This window comes from Oncorhynchus mykiss, chromosome 7, assembly GCF_013265735.2.
Source record: "Oncorhynchus mykiss isolate Arlee chromosome 7, USDA_OmykA_1.1, whole genome shotgun sequence".
Classification (NCBI taxonomy): domain Eukaryota; kingdom Metazoa; phylum Chordata; class Actinopteri; order Salmoniformes; family Salmonidae; genus Oncorhynchus; species Oncorhynchus mykiss.
The window spans coordinates 4,853,101-4,871,920 of NC_048571.1; the positions used below are offsets into that span (position 1 = coordinate 4,853,101).

General features: G+C 47.3%; 2 protein-coding genes across 3 annotated transcripts in view; both read right to left on the reverse strand.

Annotated features, from left to right (window-relative positions):
- The window catches only part of LOC110512788 (E3 ubiquitin-protein ligase HECW2), an 83,958-nt gene extending 82,283 nt beyond the window's left edge, over positions 1–1,675 (reverse strand). Inside the window, exon 1 of the mRNA XM_036982120.1 lies at positions 967–1,675. The gene's annotated coding sequence lies outside the window, so the exon portion shown is untranslated. The remainder of the gene's footprint in view (positions 1–966) is intronic.
- Positions 1,676–5,072: 3,397 nt separating this feature from the next.
- LOC110516650 (general transcription factor 3C polypeptide 3) overlaps positions 5,073–18,820 on the reverse strand; it is a 20,757-nt gene continuing 7,009 nt past the window's right edge. Inside the window, exons 7-20 of one of the 2 annotated variants that reach the window (XM_036982122.1) lie at positions 18,642–18,789; positions 18,222–18,489; positions 15,541–15,641; positions 15,243–15,414; positions 14,055–14,257; positions 13,612–13,713; positions 13,386–13,521; positions 12,533–12,675; positions 12,268–12,350; positions 8,724–8,778; positions 8,380–8,515; positions 7,953–8,077; positions 5,966–6,118; positions 5,073–5,694 (exon numbers count right to left, since the gene is read on the reverse strand). In XM_036982122.1, the coding sequence (XP_036838017.1) occupies positions 5,572–5,694; positions 5,966–6,118; positions 7,953–8,077; positions 8,380–8,515; positions 8,724–8,778; positions 12,268–12,350; positions 12,533–12,675; positions 13,386–13,521; positions 13,612–13,713; positions 14,055–14,257; positions 15,243–15,414; positions 15,541–15,641; positions 18,222–18,489; positions 18,642–18,789 (1,948 nt within the window). In that variant the 3' untranslated portion in view covers positions 5,073–5,571. Of the gene's footprint in view, positions 5,695–5,965; positions 6,119–7,952; positions 8,078–8,379; positions 8,516–8,723; positions 8,779–12,267; positions 12,351–12,532; positions 12,676–13,385; positions 13,522–13,611; positions 13,714–14,054; positions 14,258–15,242; positions 15,415–15,540; positions 15,642–18,209; positions 18,490–18,641; positions 18,790–18,820 lie in introns of both variants that reach the window. The other variant, XM_036982121.1, reaches the window with a different exon arrangement.

The following is an 18,820-nucleotide window of genomic DNA, read 5'->3' on the forward strand; positions in this document are numbered from 1 at the left end:
CCCAGTCAGCCCCTTTAAGGTCTCATGTACATGATGTCCAGTGTATTGTCCAGCTCTAACCCTATGAAGGACATGAATACATGCAATACAGAGCCTACCATTAGTTTAGAACTGAAAATACATTCACATCGTTTGGCCACGAGTGCCCACTCAAAAACGTATAGGTCCGTGACTCCCCTGGCGAGCCCCACTGTCCTCTGTGATCCTCTATGATCTCAGTAAACTGGTGTGTACACACACACACACACACACACACACACAGAGACACACACACACACACACAGAGATGTTGCACAGAAGTAGTTCATGTTTAACTCTATTACTATGGTGTCTGTGAGTTAAGGACTTATTGAGCCAATTAGAGATGAGGAAATATTCTGAGATGAATCCCAGGCCCTGCTGTTATTGAGTTAGACAAAGAAATCAGGCCGTTCCTGACCACACCATTACTTGAAACACCCATATTGCAATCGTTTTCTATCTGTTCATACGTATACATAGAGAAATAAGGGATTTATTTCTGACTAACATGTTCCCTCAGAAACATATTATAGGCTATCACAACAAGTAGTTGGTGGGCCGCTGCCAACTAGGCGATACATGATGCATTGTCATATATCAACATGTCATTACACTAGTCACAAAATACCTGACACAAACCGTCACAGGCACCAGCAGTTTTACACTACTAGACCACAGGCCTGTACTGAGATCATTTAAAACCCGTTAAACGATTACATTGTTATTATGAGGTTGAACTCATTTCCTGAGAAATATAAATATCCCACATATGTGAAGTGTATTATCGCCCACTCTAGCCTGGATACCCAAACGTGTTCGCTGTCAACCTGTCACACGTAGCATCACTTTCCGTGTCAGCCCAGCTCGCGAGTTCCCGGGATGAAAACAATAACAGCAAATCCCAGCGAAAACCCAGTATCCATTATGTAAGCACACCTCACTTACCGTCAAAATAACGTGGAATACCGTACCGTAATCGACACGGTATACCCGCTTTCCCGTGTTCTTATTTAGGGTGAATCATATGTACTATAACCAAGTAGCAGTAGCTAGCTACATGTTTATTTCCCGACGTCTGATCATGGACGACAGATCGGCATGGGCCGTGCCCCACCGACGGTCTGTGGACTCCCAGCGGTGATCCAGCGCTCTTTCGCGGCGGCACTGTGTCGCTCCCTTCCGCTCCCCTTCCAGTCTCCCGTCTGTCAAATGTCAGCCGTAAAATCTGCTTCTCGATCCGAGGTTGCGATATGTCATCTGTTAGATTTCATAGCATTGGTGGATAAACTCCGTTAGATTCTACCGAACCGTTACTTGACGTGCCAGTCTGCAGTAAAGAAAGCGCTCCTCTTCTCTTAATTATTTAGAAGACCCCATATCCGCTGCACTGTTTCCGCTCCTGTGGCAGCAACAGTGAATACGGTCCCGTTTTTGTAGCATCTCTCCTTGGTGACAGGTCGGAACGGTGTCAGCATATCGAGATATTAACTCAACACTTTTCCAACCCTTGAATCGCGTTGAAGAACTTTCTAAAAAGCTTTGTCTGGTCAACCGTGCGCTAGCTGGCGCGGCATAACGTTGTTTGGACCAGCGGCATCAGTCAGTATACGAGCATAGTGGATGAAAGTAGGCTAGATGTATCACTAGCACTATGAGGTAGCAGGGACAAGATGTTAGCAGATGGTAGAGAGATGGACGGAGGGATTTGGTCGATCTCACTTTTATAATCCCTGTAGCAAAACAAAGGAGCCAGTCAGATATTTTTCCAACAATATCAGGCTTCTGGGTCAGGTAAAAACAAAAGGCACCACAAATGGTTAATAAACGGATTTTTTATTTTATTTCAGTGTATTCAAATACATTTTTCTACCAAATCTATGTACACAAGTCAGAGTAAACATAAGGTGTTGTTGACAACAACATATACAAAACATGTTTCCATTTTTACATCTTTAGACAGTTTTTTAGCAAGGCTGTGGAACAGGATGTAACCGACTGGGGGGATTTTAAATGTGACCCCTGGATACATCTAGTATTCCTATGGTATATATGGGGTGATTTTAAATGTGACCCCTGGATACATCTAGTATTCCTACAGTAGGACTTCCTACACATCCTACAGTGTAATCATATTCCTATGGTATAGGTCAGGACATCACATGACATTACAGTGTTTCCCCTATATGCATTTAGCAGTGGCGGCCCGTGCTGCCACTCCCCCCAGAAAACATATATATATATATATTTCTATGTAGAAAAGCTAATATTTTTTTTAAGATTATATTTTTTAAATATTTTTTTTATTTTACCCCTTTTTCTCCCCAATTTCGTGGTATCCAATTGTTTTAGTAGCTACTATCTTGTCTCATTGCTACAACTCCCGTACGGGCTCGGGAGAGACGAAGGTTGAATGTCATGCGTCCTCCGATACACAACCCGACCAAGCCGCACTGCTTCTTAACACAGAGCCATCCAACCCGGAAGCCAGCCGCAGCAATGTGTCGGAGGAAACACCGTGCACCTGGCTACCTTGGTTAGCGTGCACTACGCCCGGCCCGCCACAGGAGTCGCTGGTGCGCGATGAGACATGGATATCCCTAACGGCCAAACCCTCCCTAACCCAGACGACGCTAGGCCAATCGCCCCACGGACCTCCCGGTCGCGGCCGGTTACGACAGAGCCTGGGCGCGAACCCAGAGTCTCTGGTGGCACAGCTGGCGCTGCAGTACAAAGATTATCTTTGAGAACAAAAACTATAATCACCAAAATAAAAACTAGAGTCAGGGAGAATCAAAAATTCCCCAAATATCATGTCATGGGGCCCCCATTGATTTTGTTATAATGTTTGAGTCATTCAGATAGCATAAGAACCACGGCAAAATGTGTAGAATTGCAGCAAATTAGCTTTAAAACACCAAAATATCTCTGCTCATTTTCGGTCGGAGGCCGTGCCATTGGCCACACCCACTACACTAACTTTACCACCGCTGTAGAAAAACATATTTGGGGAAACACTATTTTATGCCATCAATTATGTCTCCTAATACACATCACATGGGACCTGATAGGTCATTACAGTTCAGTATAGAGGACCTGATAGGTCATTACAGTTCAGTAATGAGGACCTGATAGGTCATTATACAGTTCAGTAATGAGGACCTGATAGGTCATTATACAGTTCAGTATAGAGGACCTGATAGGTCATTATACAGTTCAGTATAGAGGACCTGATAGGTCATTATACAGTTCAGTATAGAGGACCTGATAGGTCATTATACAGAGCAGTAATGAGGACCTGATAGGTCATTATACAGTTCAGTATAGAGGACCTGATAGGTCATTATACAGTTCAGTATAGAGGACCTGATAGGTCATTATACAGTTCAGTAATGAGGACCTGATAGGTCATTATACAGTTCAGTATAGAGGACCTGATAGGTCATTATACAGTTCAGTAATGAGGACCTGATAGGTCATTATACAGTTCAGTATAGAGGACCTGATAGGTCATTATACAGTTCAGTATAGAGGACCTGATAGGTCATTATACAGTTCAGTATAGAGGACCTGATAGGTCATTATACAGTTCAGTATAGAGGACCTGATAGGTCATTATACAGTTCAGTATAGAGGACCTGATAGGTCATTATACAGTTCAGTATAGAGGACCTGATAGGTCATTATACAGTTCAGTAATGAGGACCTGATAGGTCATTATACAGTTCAGTATAGAGGACCTGATAGGTCATTATACAGTTCAGTATAGAGGACCTGATAGGTCATTATACAGTTCAGTATAGAGGACCTGATAGGTCATTATACAGTTCAGTAATGAGGACCTGATAGGTCATTATACAGTTCAGTATAGAGGACCTGATAGGTCATTATACAGTTCAGTATAGAGGACCTGATAGGTCATTATACAGTTCAGTAATGAGGACCTGATAGGTCATTATACAGTTCAGTATAGAGGACCTGATAGGTCATTATACAGTTCAGTATAGAGGACCTGATAGGTCATTATACAGTTCAGTATAGAGGACCTGATAGGTCATTATACAGTTCAGTATAGAGGACCTGATAGGTCATTATACAGTTCAGTATAGAGGACCTGATAGGTCATTATACAGTTCAGTAATGAGGACCTGATAGGTCATTATACAGTTCAGTATAGAGGACCTGATAGGTCATTATACAGTTCAGTATAGAGGACCTGATAGGTCATTATACAGTTCAGTAATGAGGACCTGATAGGTCATTATACAGTTCAGTATAGAGGACCTGATAGGTCATTATACAGTTCAGTATAGAGGACCTGATAGGTCATTATACAGTTCAGTAATGAGGACCTGATAGGTCATTATACAGTACAGTATAGAGGACCTGATAGGTCATTATACAGAGCAGTAATGAGGACCTGATAGGTCATTATACAGTTCAGTATAGAGGACCTGATAGGTCATTATACAGATCAGTAATGAGGACCTGATAGGTCATTATACAGTTCAGTATAGAGGACCTGATAGGTCATTATACAGTTCAGTATAGAGGACCTGATAGGTCATTATACAGTTCAGTATAGAGGACCTGATAGGTCATTATACAGTTCAGTAATGAGGACCTGATAGGTCATTATACAGTTCAGTAATGAGGACCTGATAGGTCATTATACAGTTCAGTATAGAGGACCTGATAGGTCATTATACAGTTCAGTATAGAGGACCTGATAGGTCATTATACAGATCAGTAATGAGGACCTGATAGGTCATTATACAGTTCAGTATAGAGGACCTGATAGGTCATTATACAGTTCAGTATAGAGGACCTGATAGGTCATTATACAGTTCAGTATAGAGGACCTGATAGGTCATTATACAGTTCAGTAATGAGGACCTGATAGGTCATTATACAGTTCAGTATAGAGGACCTGATAGGTCATTATACAGTTCAGTATAGAGGACCTGATAGGTCATTATACAGATCAGTAATGAGGACCTGATAGGTCATTATACAGTTCAGTATAGAGGACCTGATAGGTCATTATACAGATCAGTAATGAGGACCTGATAGGTCATTATACAGTTCAGTATAGAGGACCTGATAGGTCATTATACAGTTCAGTAATGAGGACCTGATAGGTCATTATACAGTTCAGTATAGAGGACCTGTTAGGTCGTTATACAGTGCAGTAATGAGGACCTGTTAGGTCATTATACAGTTCAGTAATGAGGACCTGATAGGTCATTATACAGTTCAGTATAGAGGACCTGATAGGTCATTATACAGATCAGTAATGAGGACCTGATAGGTCATTATACAGTTCAGTATAGAGGACCTGATAGGTCATTATACAGCTCAGTATAGAGGACCTGATAGGTCATTATACAGTTCAGTATAGAGGACCTGATAGGTCATTATACAGTTCAGTATAGAGGACCTGATAGGTCATTATACAGTTCAGTAATGAGGACCTGATAGGTCATTATACAGTTCAGTATAGAGGACCTGATAGGTCATTATACAGATCAGTAATGAGGACCTGTTAGGTCGTTATACAGTGCAGTATGTGTTGATGAGGTGTCGTACCATCTCAGTGTTTCCACTGGCCTGGTAGATGATTGACAGGTTGAAGGCTATCTCTCTACGCAGGTCTACCTGGTCATCCGCAATACCCTGTAGGAGAGAGATGAGGAAGAGATGAGGTGTGTGTGTCTGTAGTATATACCTCTAGTGTAAGAGGAGGGAAGCTGAGAGCCTTGTGGTAATAGTGAATGGAGAGGTGTGTCTGTAGTAGATACCTCTAGTGTAAGAGGAGGGAAGCTGAGAGCCTTGTGGTAATAGTGAATGGCGAGGTGTGTCTGTAGTAGATACCTCTAGTGTAAGAGGAGGGAAGCTGAGAGCCTTGTGGTAATAGTGAATGGAGAGGTGTGTCTGTAGTATATACCTCTAGTGTAAGAGGAGGGAAGCTGAGCGCCTTGTGGTAATAGTGAATGGCGAGGTGTGCCAGGCCCATCTGCTGCAGGGCCCGTCCCAGGTTGTACATGCTCTCCTGGCAGGGCCCACGCTGCTCCACGTAACGCCACAGGAATGAGAACCCCTGCCACAACACACAGAAACACACGTTATGACACAAAACACACACGACACACAACACATAGGATCTACACACACACACACACACAGGGTCTACACACACACACACGTTATGACACAAAACACACACAACACATAGGATCTACACACACACACACACACACAGGGTCTACACACACACACACGTTATGACACAAAACACACACACACGTTATGACACAAAACACACACACACAACACATAGGGTCTACACACACACACCCACAGGGTCTACACACTGACACACACACTACACATAGGGTCCACACACACACACAGACACACACACACACAGGGTCTATACACACACACAGACACACACACACAGGGTCTATACACACACACTACACATAGGGTCTACACTAGAGGTCGACCGATTAATCAGAATGGCAGATTAATTAGGGCCAATTTCAAGTTTTCATAACAATCGGTAATCAGCATTTTTGGACGCCGATTGTGGCCGATTACATTGCACTCCACGAGGAGACTGCGTGGCAGGCTGACTACCTGTTACGCGAGTGCAGCAAGGAGCCAGGGTAAGTTGCTAGCTAGCATTAAATTGATCTTATAAAAAACAATTACATCTTAACATAATCACTAGTTAACTACACATGGTTGATGATGTTACTAGTTTATCTAGCGTGTCCTGGCGTTGTATACTTCACCAAACGGGTGAGGATTTAACAAGCGCATTCGCAAAAAAGGCACTGTCGTTGCACCAATGTCTACCTAACCATAAACATCAATGCCTTTCTTTAAAATCAATACACAAGTATATCTTTTTAAACCTGCATATTTAGTTACCATTGCCTGCGAACATGAATTTGTTTTAACTAGGGGAATTGTGTCACTTCTCTTGCGTTCTCTTGAGTCTGGGTATATGCAGCAGTTTGGGCCGCCTGGCTCGTTGCGAACTGTGTTGAGACCATTTATTACTAACAAAGACGGTAATTAATTTGCCAGAATTGTACATAATTATGACATAACATTGAAGGTTGTGCAATGTAACAGCAATATTTAGACCAATAAATCGGTATCAGCGTTGACAAATCATATTCGGTCGACCTCTAGTCTACACACACAAACACACACACAGTCTACACACACAAACACACACGACACATAGAGTCTACACACACACGGTCTACACACATAAACACGGTCTACACACACAAACACATAGGGTCTACACACACACACACGACACAGGGTCTACACACACACACACGACACAGGGTCTACACACACACGTTCTACACACATAAACACGGTCTACACACACAAACACATAGGGTCTAGATACACACGACACAGGGTCTACACACACACACGACACAGGGTCTACACACACACGTTCTACACACATAAACACGGTCTACACACACAAACACATAGGGTCTAGACACACACGACACAGGGTCTACACACACACGTTCTACACACATAAACACGGTCTACACACACAAACACATAGGGTCTAGATACACACGACACAGACAGAGGGTTACAGGCTAAGACAAGGAGTGACTGTATGACTTAATACCAGGCTTTACAGCACATCCCACAACCACACCACATACAACTGTATAGAACCTATAGGATGTATCTATGGGACACAATACAACTGTATATAACCTATAGGATGTATCTATGGGACACAATACAACTGTATAGAACCTATAGGATGTATCTATGAGACACAATACAACTGTATAGAACCTATAGGATGTATCTATGAGACACAATACAACTGTATATAACCTATAGGATGTATCTATGGGACACAATAGGAGTCTGACCTGCAGTATTAGCGGGTGGCGTTTAACCACAAACTTCTGAGACGCCATGTGGAAGAAGGTGAGGCCAACACACAGACTGTACAGAGGTTCATCTGGCTTAGACCTGAACGCCTGAACATACTGACCTAGAGACAGAGAGAGAGACACAGAGAGAGAGACACACAGAGAGAGACAGAGAGAGAGACACACAGAGAGAGACAGAGAGAGAGAGAGAGAGAGAGAGAGAGAGAGAGAGAGAGAGAGACACAGAGAGAGAGAGACACAGAGAGAGAGAGAGAGAGACAGAGATTAATTCCTACTTGGATTCCACATTAGCCTGGATGTGCATAAACCATTCCCCTGGCTAGAAGGTCATAGTTTTATGTAGTATGCATCTGTAGTATGCATCTGTAGTATGCATCTGTAGTATGCATCTGTGTGGTCGTACCGAGTGCGTGTTTGAAGCTGCCAGACACCAGTGCGTTGTGTCCACTGAGAACACACAGGGCGTGGTTGTCTGGGTTCTTCATCATCAGACGCAGACAGAACCGATGATGACGCACGTCCTGGGAGTGAAGGGTCACCTGGTGGGAGAGGACAGGCAGGACAGGGAATTGTTAGGTTAGATTACTCGTTGGTTATTACTGCATTGTCGGAACTAGAAGCACAAGCATTTCACTACACTCGCATTAACATCTGCTAACCATGTGTATGTGACAAATAACATTTGATTTGACAGGGAGAATGAGTGAGCTGGTGTGTGTGTGTGTGTGTATGTGTGTGAAGGATCACCTGGTTGAATACATTCCACAGCATGGGCCACTCCTGCTTCTCCATCAGCGTCAGTCTATAGACAGATGGATGGAGGTTAGAGGTCAATATGGTCCCCACACACTCAGAATAAGCCCTGGTACACCTCCTGATCTAACACACATTGAGTGTCTATGACTAGGAGGAAGCTGTTTCTGGAGTCAGCAGGACAGCCAGTCAGTAGGACAGCCAGACAGTCAGTCAGTAGGACAGCCAGACAGTCAGTCGAGTAGGACAGCCAGACAGTCAGTCAGTAGGACAGCCAGACAGTCAGTCAGTAGGACAGCCAGACAGTCAGTCAGTAGGACAGCCAGACAGTCAGTCGGACAGCCAGACAGTAGGACAGCCAGACAGTCAGTCAGTAGGACAGCCAGTCAGTAGGACAGCCAGACAGTCAGTCAGTAGGACAGCCAGACAGCCAGACAGTAGGACAGCCAGACAGTCAGTCAGTAGGACAGCCAGACAGTCAGTCAGTAGGACAGCCAGACAGTCAGTCAGTAGGACAGCCAGACAGTCAGTCAGTAGGACAGACAGACAGACAGTCAGTAGGACAGCCAGACAGTCAGTCAGTAGGACAGCCAGACAGTAGGACAGCCAGTCAGTAGGACAGCCAGTCAGCAGGACAGCCAGTCAGCAGGACAGCCAGTCAGCAGGACAGTCAGTCAGCAGGACAGCCAGCCAGCAGGACAGTCAGTCAGTAGGACAGTCAGTCAGCAGGACAGTCAGTCAGTAGGACAGTCAGTCAGTCAGCAGGACAGTCAGTCAGCAGGACAGTCAGTCAGTAGGACATCCAGTCAGCAGGACAGTCAGTCAGTAGGACAGTCAGTCAGTCAGCAGGACAGTCAGTCAGTCAGCAGGACAGACAGTCAGCAGGACAGACAGCCAGTCAGCAGGACAGACAGCCAGTCAGCAGGACAGTCAGTCAGTAGGACAGTCAGTCAGTCAGCAAGACAGTCAGTCAGCAGGACAGTCAGTCAGCAGGACAGTCAGTCAGCAGGACAGCCAGACAGTCAGTCAGCAGGACAGCCAGACAGTCAGTCAGCAGGACAGCCAGACAGTCAGTCAGCAGGACAGTCAGTCAGCAGGACAGTCAGTCAGCAGGACAGTCAGTCAGCAGGACAGTCAGTCAGCAGGACAGTGAGACAGTCAGTCAGCAGGACAGCCAGACAGTCAGTCAGCAGGACAGTCAGCAGGACAGTCAGCAGGACAGTCAGTCAGTCAGTAGGACAGTCAGTCAGTAGGACAGTCAGCAGGACAGTCAGCAGGACAGTCCGTCAGTAGGACAGTCCGTCAGTAGGACAGTCAGTCAGTAGGACAGTCAGTCAGTAGGACAGCCAGTCAGTAGGACAGTCAGTCAGTAGGACAGTCAGTCAGTCAGTAGGACAGAGGACAGTCAGTCAGTAGGACAGTCAGTAGGACAGCCAGTCAGCAGGACAGTCAGTAGGACAGTCAGCAGGACAGTCAGCAGGACAGCCAGTCAGCAGGACAGCCAGACAGTCAGTCAGCAGGACAGTCAGCAGGACAGTCAGTCAGTCAGCAGGACAGTCCGTCAGTAGGACAGTCCGTCAGTAGGACAGTCAGTCAGCAGGACAGTCCGTCAGTAGGACAGTCCGTCAGTAGGACAGCCAGTCAGTAGGACAGTCAGTAGGACAGTCAGTCAGTAGGACAGTCAGTCAGTCAGTAGGACAGAGGACAGTCAGTCAGTAGGACAGTCAGTAGGACAGCCAGTCAGCAGGACAGTCAGTAGGACAGTCAGCAGGACAGCCAGTCAGCAGGACAGTCAGCAGGACAGTCAGTAGGACAGTCAGTAGGACAGTCAGCAGGACAGTCAGTAGGACAGACAGCAGGACAGTCAGCAGGACAGACGGACAGTCAGCAGGACAGTCAGTAGGACAGTCAGCAGGACAGTCAGCAGGACAGCCAGTCAGTAGGACAGTCAGTAGGACAGACAGCAGGACAGTCAGTAGGACAGTCAGTCAGTAGGACAGCCAGTCAGCAGGACAGACAGACAGTCAGCAGGACAGTCAGTAGGACAGTCAGCAGGACACCCAGTCAGTAGGACAGTCAGTAGGACAGACAGCAGGACAGTCAGTAGGACAGTCAGTCAGTAGGACAGACAGACAGTCAGCAGGACAGTCAGTAGGACAGTCAGCAGGACAGTCAGTCAGACAGTAGGACAGTCAGTAGGACAGCCAGCAGGACAGTCAGTAGGACAGCCAGTAGGACAGCCAGTAGGACAGACAGTAGGACAGTCAGTAGGACAGCCAGTCAGTCGGACAGTCAGCAGGACAGCCAGTAGGACAGTCAGTAGGACAGCCAGTAGGACAGCCAGTCAGTCAGTAGGACAGTCAGCAGGACAGTCAGTAGGACAGTCAGTAGGACAGTCAGTAGGACAGTCAGTAGGACAGTCAGTAGGACAGCCAGTAGGACAGCCAGTCAGTAGGACAGTCAGCAGGACAGTCAGTAGGACAGCCAGTAGGACAGCCAGTAGGACAGTCAGTAGGACAGCCAGTAGGACAGTCAGTAGGACAGTCAGCAGGACAGTCAGTCAGTCAGTAGGACAGCCAGCAGGACAGCCAGCAGGACAGTCATTAGGACAGCCAGTAGGACAGCCAGTAGGACAGACAGTAGGACAGTCAGTCAGTCAGTAGGACAGTCAGCAGGACAGTCAGCAGGACAGTCAGTAGGACAGTCAGTAGGACAGCCAGTAGGACAGCCAGTAGGACAGCCAGTAGGACAGACAGTAGGACAGTCAGCAGGACAGTCAGTCAGTCAGTAGGACAGTCAGCAGGACAGTCAGCAGGACAGCCAGCAGGACAGCCAGTAGGACAGCCAGTAGGACAGCCAGTAGGACAGCCAGTAGGACAGCCAGCAGGACAGTCAGTAGGACAGCCAGTAGGACAGTCAGTAGGACAGTCAGTAGGACAGCCAGTAGGACAGCCAGTAGGACAGTCAGTAGGACAGTCAGCAGGACAGTCAGCAGGACAGTCAGCAGGACAGCCAGCAGGACAGTCAGTATGACAGTCAGTAGGACAGCCAGTAGGACAGCCAGTAGGACAGCCAGCAGGACAGTCAGTAGGACAGTCAGTAGGACAGCCAGCAGGACAGTCAGTATGACAGTCAGTAGGACAGCCAGTAGGACAGCCAGTAGGACAGTCAGTAGGACAGTCAGCAGGACAGTCAGCAGGACAGTCAGCAGGACAGCCAGCAGGACAGTCAGCAGGACAGTCAGTATGACAGTCAGTAGGACAGCCAGTAGGACAGCCAGTAGGACAGCCAGCAGGACAGTCAGTAGGACAGTCAGTAGGACAGTCAGCAGGACAGTCAGCAGGACAGTCAGCAGGACAGCCAGCAGGACAGTCAGCAGGACAGTCAGTATGACAGTCAGTAGGACAGCCAGTAGGACAGCCAGCAGGACAGTCAGTAGGACAGTCAGTAGGACAGTCAGCAGGACAGTCAGTAGGACAGCCAGCAGGACAGTCAGTATGACAGTCAGTAGGACAGCCAGTAGGACAGCCAGTCTGACCTGATGTAATCGTAGGCCTTGCGGTAGTTATGGTCCAGGAAAGCAGCCGACAGACCAAAGAACTCCAGCTCTTTCCTCTTCACCTAAACAACACATTACTGTCCTGTAGATTTAACCAACAAAGTGCTAACAACACATTTAGAAAGATATAACAATAAATGAGTCATTTTTCAAATACAAAACCTTTTCTTTATAATGAACAATTTCTTACATTTTAATGACAGGAAGTGAAAGTGCCAGAAAACAGCAGCTAGTTCCTGTTTACCTTGACGTCATAGAAGGAGTAGAACTCCAGAGAAGAGTCTACCAGCAGCTCTGCCTCTTTAAAACGCTTCATCTCACACAGCGTACACACACACCTCACCAACAGCAACCACCAGTCCTCACGAGACAACACACTGGTCTTACCTGGGGAGGGAGGGAGAGAGGGAGGGAGGGAGGGAGGGAGGGAGGGAGGGAGATGGAAGTGAGTAAAAGGGAGAGAGGAGAGAGAGAGAGAGAGATGGAAGTGAGTAAAAGAGAGAGAGGAGAGAGAGAGAGAGAGAGAGATGGAAGTGAGTAAAAGAGAGAGATGAGAGAGAGAGAGAGAGAGAGATGGAAGTGAGTAAAAGAGAGAGATGAGAGAGAGAGAGAGAGAGAGATGGAAGTGAGTAAAAGAGAGAGAGAGAGAGATGGAAGTGAGTAAAAGAGAGAGAGAGAGAGAGAGAGAGAGAGAGAGAGAGAGAGAGAGAGATGGAAATGAGTGAGTGAGTGAGTGAGAGATGGAAGTGAGTGAGTGAGAGAGAGATGGAAGTGAGTAAAAGAGAGAGAGAGAGAGAGATGGAAGTGAGTAAAAGAGAGAGAGAGAGAGAGAGAGAGAGAGAGAGAGAGAGAGATGGAAGTGAGTGAGTGAGAGATGGGAGTGAGTGAGAGATGGAAGTGAGTAAAAGAGAGAGAGAGAGATGGAAGTGAGTGAGAGAGAGATGGAAGTGAGTAAAAGAGAGAGAGAGAGAGATGGAAGTGAGTGAGAGAGAGATGGAAGTGAGTGAGTGAGAGAGAACATTGCTTAATCGTTTCTCTTTTTGGGTCTGTAACCTCTCAGTACATCTGTAACACGCGACCAATCAGAGGAGTCTTACCACTGATGTCCTGGTAGGCTGCCTCCTGGTCGTGGATGTCTGACACCAGGTCCTTAGACACCTTGACCAGACGCAGGTGTCTGACCCCCGCCCACATGCTGGCTTTGACACACACCTGGGCCCGCGTCATAGCCACCTGAATGACAACATCAGTAGGAACAACATCAGTGTGTGTGTGTGTGTGTGTGTGTGTGTGTGTGTGTGTGTGTGTGTGTTAGAAGCCTACCTTCAGCAGCATAGCCAGCATGGTCAGCATGGTATCCAGGTAGTCATCCAGTCGGCCTTGGGAACGCAGGAGAGTAGAGCGGTGGAGCAGCAGCTTCAACTCCTGGATCACACACACACACACACACAACACACCACACAGGGATAATCAGTACACACACACACACAACACAACACACACACCACACAACACGCACACACCACAACACACCACACAGGGATAATCAGTACACACACACACAACACACACACACACACACAACACACCACACAGGGATAATCAGTACACACACAAAGGGATAATCAGTACACACACACACACACACACACACAGGGATAATCAGTACACACACAAAGGGATAATCAGTACACACACACACACACACAAAGGGATAATCAGTACACACACCCCTCCACCCTCCCTCCCTCCCCCCCTCCACCTGCCTGCTGTGCTGCGGAGGCGTCCTGTGCCAGTGTGTCTGGGTCGTACATGGGCTCCAGGGCCTTGAGGGCACAGAGGGGTCGACCCAGCTGCTGCTGCAGAGTAGACAGACACAGCCTGGCCTCCAGGTGAAGAGGAGCCATCTGTACTACCTTGTTGTAACTCTTCACTGCTACCTCCATGTGGCCCAGCGCCTTCAGACACTCTGGAGACACACATTACATTTCAATTAACACTTTGGGAACTGTTGAGATGACGGAGTTGTAACGCGGTACGATGATGTCGTTCTAACGAGGTACGATGATGTCGTTATAACGAGGTACGATGATGGAGTTCTAACGAGGTACGATGACGGAGTTGTAGCTCTTCTCTGCTACCTCCATGTAACGCGGTACGATGATGTCGTTATAACGCGGTACGATGATGTCGTTATAACGCGGTACGATGATGTCGTTATAACGAGGTACGATGATGGAGTTATAACGAGGTACGATGATGGAGTTATAACGAGGTACGATGATGGAGTTATAACGAGGTACGATGATGGAGTTATAACGAGGTACGATGATGGAGTTATAACGAGGTACGATGATGGAGTTATAACGAGGTACGATGATGGAGTTATAACGAGGTACGATGATGGAGTTATAACGAGGTACGATGATGTCGTTATAACGAGGTACGATGATGGAGTTATAACGAGGTACGATGATGGAGTTATAACGAGGTACGATGATGTCGTTATAACGAGGTACGATGATGGAGTTACAACGAGGTACGATGATGGAGTTATAACGAGGTACGATGATGGAGTTATAACGAGGTACGATGATGGAGTTATAACGAGGTACGATGATGGAGTTATAACGAGGTACGATGATGGAGTTATAACGAGGTACGATGGAGTTATAACGCGGTACGATGATGGAGTTATAACGCGGTAGAAGACCTGTCAGGAGGCCCCTTTTATGAATTATTATTATCTCAATGATCCGGACAAAATAACAGACAGTTTGAGACAGTTGACTCTGTGTGGTGTGTGGTGTGTGGTGTGTGTGTGTGGTGTGTGGTGTATGTGTGGTGTGGTGTGTGTGTGTGGTGTGTGGTGTGTGGTGTGTCTGTCTGTCTGTTGGTGTGTGGTGTGTGTGTGGTGTGTGTGTGTGTGGTGTGTGGTGTGTGTGTGTGTCTACCAGCGTGTCGGAGCCAGACAACAGCCAGGTTGTATCTCTCAGAGCAGACCAGGGCAGAGAGGAGAGGCAGGGCTGAGTTGTACTCTCCCTGGTCCAGGAAGGCCTCAGCCACGTCCAGGTACAGATCCCCCAGCTCCTCTGGGCTCTGCTCCATCAGAGACGTCAACATGGACTGGGGGGGTAGAGAGGATGAAGGAATGTCCATTTATACATTCAGAAACACTAAGATTATAAGGTGTGATATTTGGTAGGAGTCTGTGTGTTCCCAAAGCAGATAGATACGTTGTGTGGTACTCACATCCAGAGGTCTGTAAACATGCTGGTGGATCAGACAGACCATGAGTTTCACTCTGATGTCCACTGGTACATGGTCTGGAACTACCACCTCTCTAACCTCCCCTGGAGAGGGAGAGATATGGAGAGAGAGGGAGAGATATGGAGAGAGAGGGGAGGAGGGAGAGAGAGGGGAGGAGGGAGAGAGAGAGGGGAGGAGGGGGAGAGAGAGGGGAGGAGGGGGAGAGAGAGAGGGGAGGAGGGGGAGAGAGAGAGGGGAGGAGGGGGAGAGAGAGAGGGGAGGAGGGGGAGAGAGAGAGGGGAGGAGGGAGAGAGAGAGAGGGGAGGAGGGAGAGAGAGAGGGGAGGAGGGGGAGAGAGAGAGGGGAGGAGGGGGAGAGAGAGAGGGGAGGAGGGGGAGAGAGAGAGGAGAGGAGGGGGAGAGAGAGAGGAGAGGAGGGAGAGAGAGAGGGGAGGAGGGGGAGAGAGAGAGGGGAGGAGGGGGAGAGAGAGAGGGGAGGAGGGGGAGAGAGAGAGGGGAGGAGGGGGAGAGAGAGAGGAGAGGAGGGAGAGAGAGAGGGGAGGAGGGGGAGAGAGAGAGGGGAGGAGGGGGAGAGAGAGAGGGGAGGAGGGAGAGAGAGAGAGAGGGGAGGAGGGAGAGAGAGGGGGGAAGAGAGAGAGAGGGGTGAGGAGGGAAGAGAGAGTCCTAGATCCAGACAGTAGGACAGACTTCATAATGAAGTCCTAGATCCAGACAGTAGGACAGACTTCATAATGAAGTCCTAGATCCAGACAGTAGGACAGTAGGACAGCAGGACAGCAGGACAGTAGGACAGTAGGACAGTAGGACAGTAGGACAGACTTCATAATGAAGTCCTAGATCCAGACAGTAGGACAGACTTCATAATGAAGTCCTAGATCCAGACAGTAGGACAGACTTCATGATGAAGTCCTAGATCCAGACAGTAGGACAGACTTCATAATGAAGTCCTAGATCCAGACAGTAGGACAGACTTCATAATGAAGTCCTAGATCCAGACAGTAGGACAGTAGGACAGACTTCATAATGAAGTCCTAGATCCAGACAGTAGGACAGTAGGACAGTAGGCCAGACTTCATAATGAAGTCCTAGATCCAGACAGTAGGACAGACTTCATAATGAAGTCCTAGATCCAGACAGTAGGACAGACTTCATAATGAAGTCCTAGATCCAGACAGTAGGCCAGTAAGGACAGACTTCATAATTAAGTCCTAGATCCAGACAGTAGGACAGACTTCATAATGAAGTCCTAGATCCAGACAGTAGGACAGTAGGACAGACTTCATAATGAAGTCCTAGATCCAGACAGTAGGACAGTAGGACAGTAGGACAGTAGGACAGTAGGCCAGACTTCATAATGAAGTCCTAGATCCAGACAGTAGGCCAGACTTCATAATGAAGTCCTAGATCTAGACAGTAGGACAGACTTCATAATGAAGTCCTAGATCCAGACAGTAGGACAGTAGGACAGACTTCACGATGAAGTCCTAGATCCAGACAGTAGGACAGACTACATAATGAAGTCCTAGATCCAGACAGTAGGACAGACTACATAATGAAGTCCTAGATCCAGAAGGTAGGACAGACTTCATAATGAAGTCCTAGATCCAGACAGTAGGACAGTAGGACAGTAGGACAGACTTCATGATGAAGTCCTAGATCCAGACAGTAGGACAGACTTCATGATGAAGTCCTAGATCCAGACAGTAGGACAGTAGGACAGACTTCATAATGAAGTCCTAGACCCAGACAGTAGGACAGTAGGACAGACTTCATGATGAAGTCCTAGATCCAGACAGTAGGACAGACTTCATAATGAAGTCCTAGATCCAGACAGTAGGACAGTAGGCCAGACTTCATAATGAAGTCCTAGATCCAGACAGTAGGACAGACTTCATAATGAAGTCCTAGATCCAGACAGTAGGACAGTAGGACAGACTTCATAATGAAGTCCTAGATCCAGACAGTAGGACAGACTTCATAATGAAGTCCTAGATCCAGACAGTAGGACAGTAGGACAGACTTCATGATGAAGTCCTAGATCCAGACAGTAGGCCAGACTTCATAATGAAGTCCTAGATCCAGACAGTAGGACAGTAGGACAGACTTCATAATGAAGTCCTAGATCCAGACAGTAGGCCAGACTTCATAATGAAGTCCTAGATCCAGACAGTAGGACAGACTTCATAATGAAGTCCTAGATCCAGACAGTAGGCCAGACTTCATAATGAAGTCCTAGATCCAGACAGTAGGACAGACTTCATGATGAAGTCCTAGATCCAGACAGTAGGACAGACTTCATAATGAAGTCCTAGATCCAGACAGTTGGCCAGACTTCATGATGAAGTCCTAGATCCAGACAGTTGGCCAGACTTCATAATGAAGTCCTAGATCCAGACAGTAGGACAGTAGGACAGGCTTCATAATGAAGTCCTAGATCCAGACAGTAGGACAGACTTCATGATGAAGTCCTAGATCCAGACAGTAGGACAGACTTCATAATGAAGTCCTAGATCCAGACAGTAGGACAGTAGGACAGGCTTCATAATGAAGTCCTAGATCCAGACAGTAGGACAGACTTCATGATGAAGTCCTAGATCCAGACAGTTGGCCAGACTTCATAATGAAGTCCTAGATCCAGACAGTAGGACAGACCTCCAGTCTCACCAGGCTCCTCTGTTGTCGCTGTTTTCATCTCCTTTTCTTTCTCTGGGTTCTCCTCCTCTGCTTCCATCTTCTTCTGCTCCTCTTCCTCCTCTGCTTCCATCTTCTCTTCTGGGTTCTCCTCTGCTTCCATCTTCTCCTGCTCCTCTGGGTTCTCCTCTGATTCCATCTTCTCCTGCTCCTCTGATTCCATCTTCTCCTGCTCCTCCTCTACAAGGTCTGGCTTAGGTTCTCCTCTCTCCAGGACGATCCCGCAGAACTGGACTAGAACCTGAGGAGGGAAAACACTGGTCACACACACACACACACACACACACACACACACACACACACACACACACACACACACACACACACACACACACACACACACACACACACACACACACACACACACACACACACACACACACACACACACACCTGAAGGGCCTTGTCGTGTTGGTGGTTGGCGATGTAGAGCTCAGCAGCCATGTTGATGCTCTCGTCTGTCACCAGCTCTGTGTGTCTCCTCAGGGCCTCCTCCATCACCCCCATGGCTGACGGCAGGTCACTACTCTCATAGTAGCTTCTGGAGAGAGAACACACACACATCACTGTTA